The 712-nt window shown below is 29.9% G+C and overlaps 1 protein-coding gene across 1 annotated transcript; it reads left to right on the forward strand.

Annotated features, from left to right (window-relative positions):
- Positions 1-70: 70 nt before the first annotated feature.
- Positions 71-508, forward strand: LOC117103411 (dehydrogenase/reductase SDR family member 12-like; the record flags this gene model as incomplete). Its single annotated transcript, XM_033243950.1, has 2 exons — positions 71-214; positions 401-508. Coding segments are annotated over 2 exons (252 nt in total), but the record flags the coding sequence as incomplete, so codon positions are not given.
- Positions 509-712: the final 204 nt, after the last annotated feature.

Raw genomic sequence — 712 nt, forward strand, 5'->3', positions numbered from 1 at the left:
AGGGATGTGGTTAAGGAGCTAAGAAATAAATGTACATTTCATTTACATTTGTTTTTATATTTAATTATAGGTGAATAATGCAGGTTGTACGATCAAAACAAGAGAAAAACAAGAAGATGGACTTGAAGAGAATTTTGCAACCAACACTCTTGGAACTTACATCCTAACAACTGAATTAATTCCTCTACTTAGTAAATCTAGTGAAGGCAGAGTGGTAAGCCATGACTAACTAGTTCTAAATGTATTTTGAGAAATTCATGATAAATTGATGATCAAGCATAGGTTTTGCAAAATGCTTGTTTCATAATGAATTAAGAGCTTTGAAATGCAAGACAATGGGTAACTGTATGTAGCATTCTCATAATTACTATTATAATTATTAATAATTTTTTTTTTGCAGATAACTGTATCATCAGGTGGCATGTACACAGCAAAACTAAACATTGAGGATTTTAACAGTGATAAGATGAGCGAGTTTGATGGTACTTTTGTCTGTGCTCAAAATAAGGTAGATAGAACAGTTTGTCTGCATTCCATTTAACAAAATATATACTGTAGTTTTATGTACATCATAATTATCATGATCATTATCGTAATCATCATTATCACCACCATCATCCCTACCATTATAAGAATCATAATAACATAATTACCATCATAATCAGATTCATATTCAGATTTTATTTATTGAGGCAAGTCATATGAAATACAT

Source organism: Anneissia japonica, unplaced genomic scaffold, assembly GCF_011630105.1.
Source record: "Anneissia japonica isolate Jap-2015-1 unplaced genomic scaffold, ASM1163010v1 scaffold154746_len712_cov69, whole genome shotgun sequence".
NCBI lineage: Eukaryota > Metazoa > Echinodermata > Crinoidea > Comatulida > Comatulidae > Anneissia > Anneissia japonica.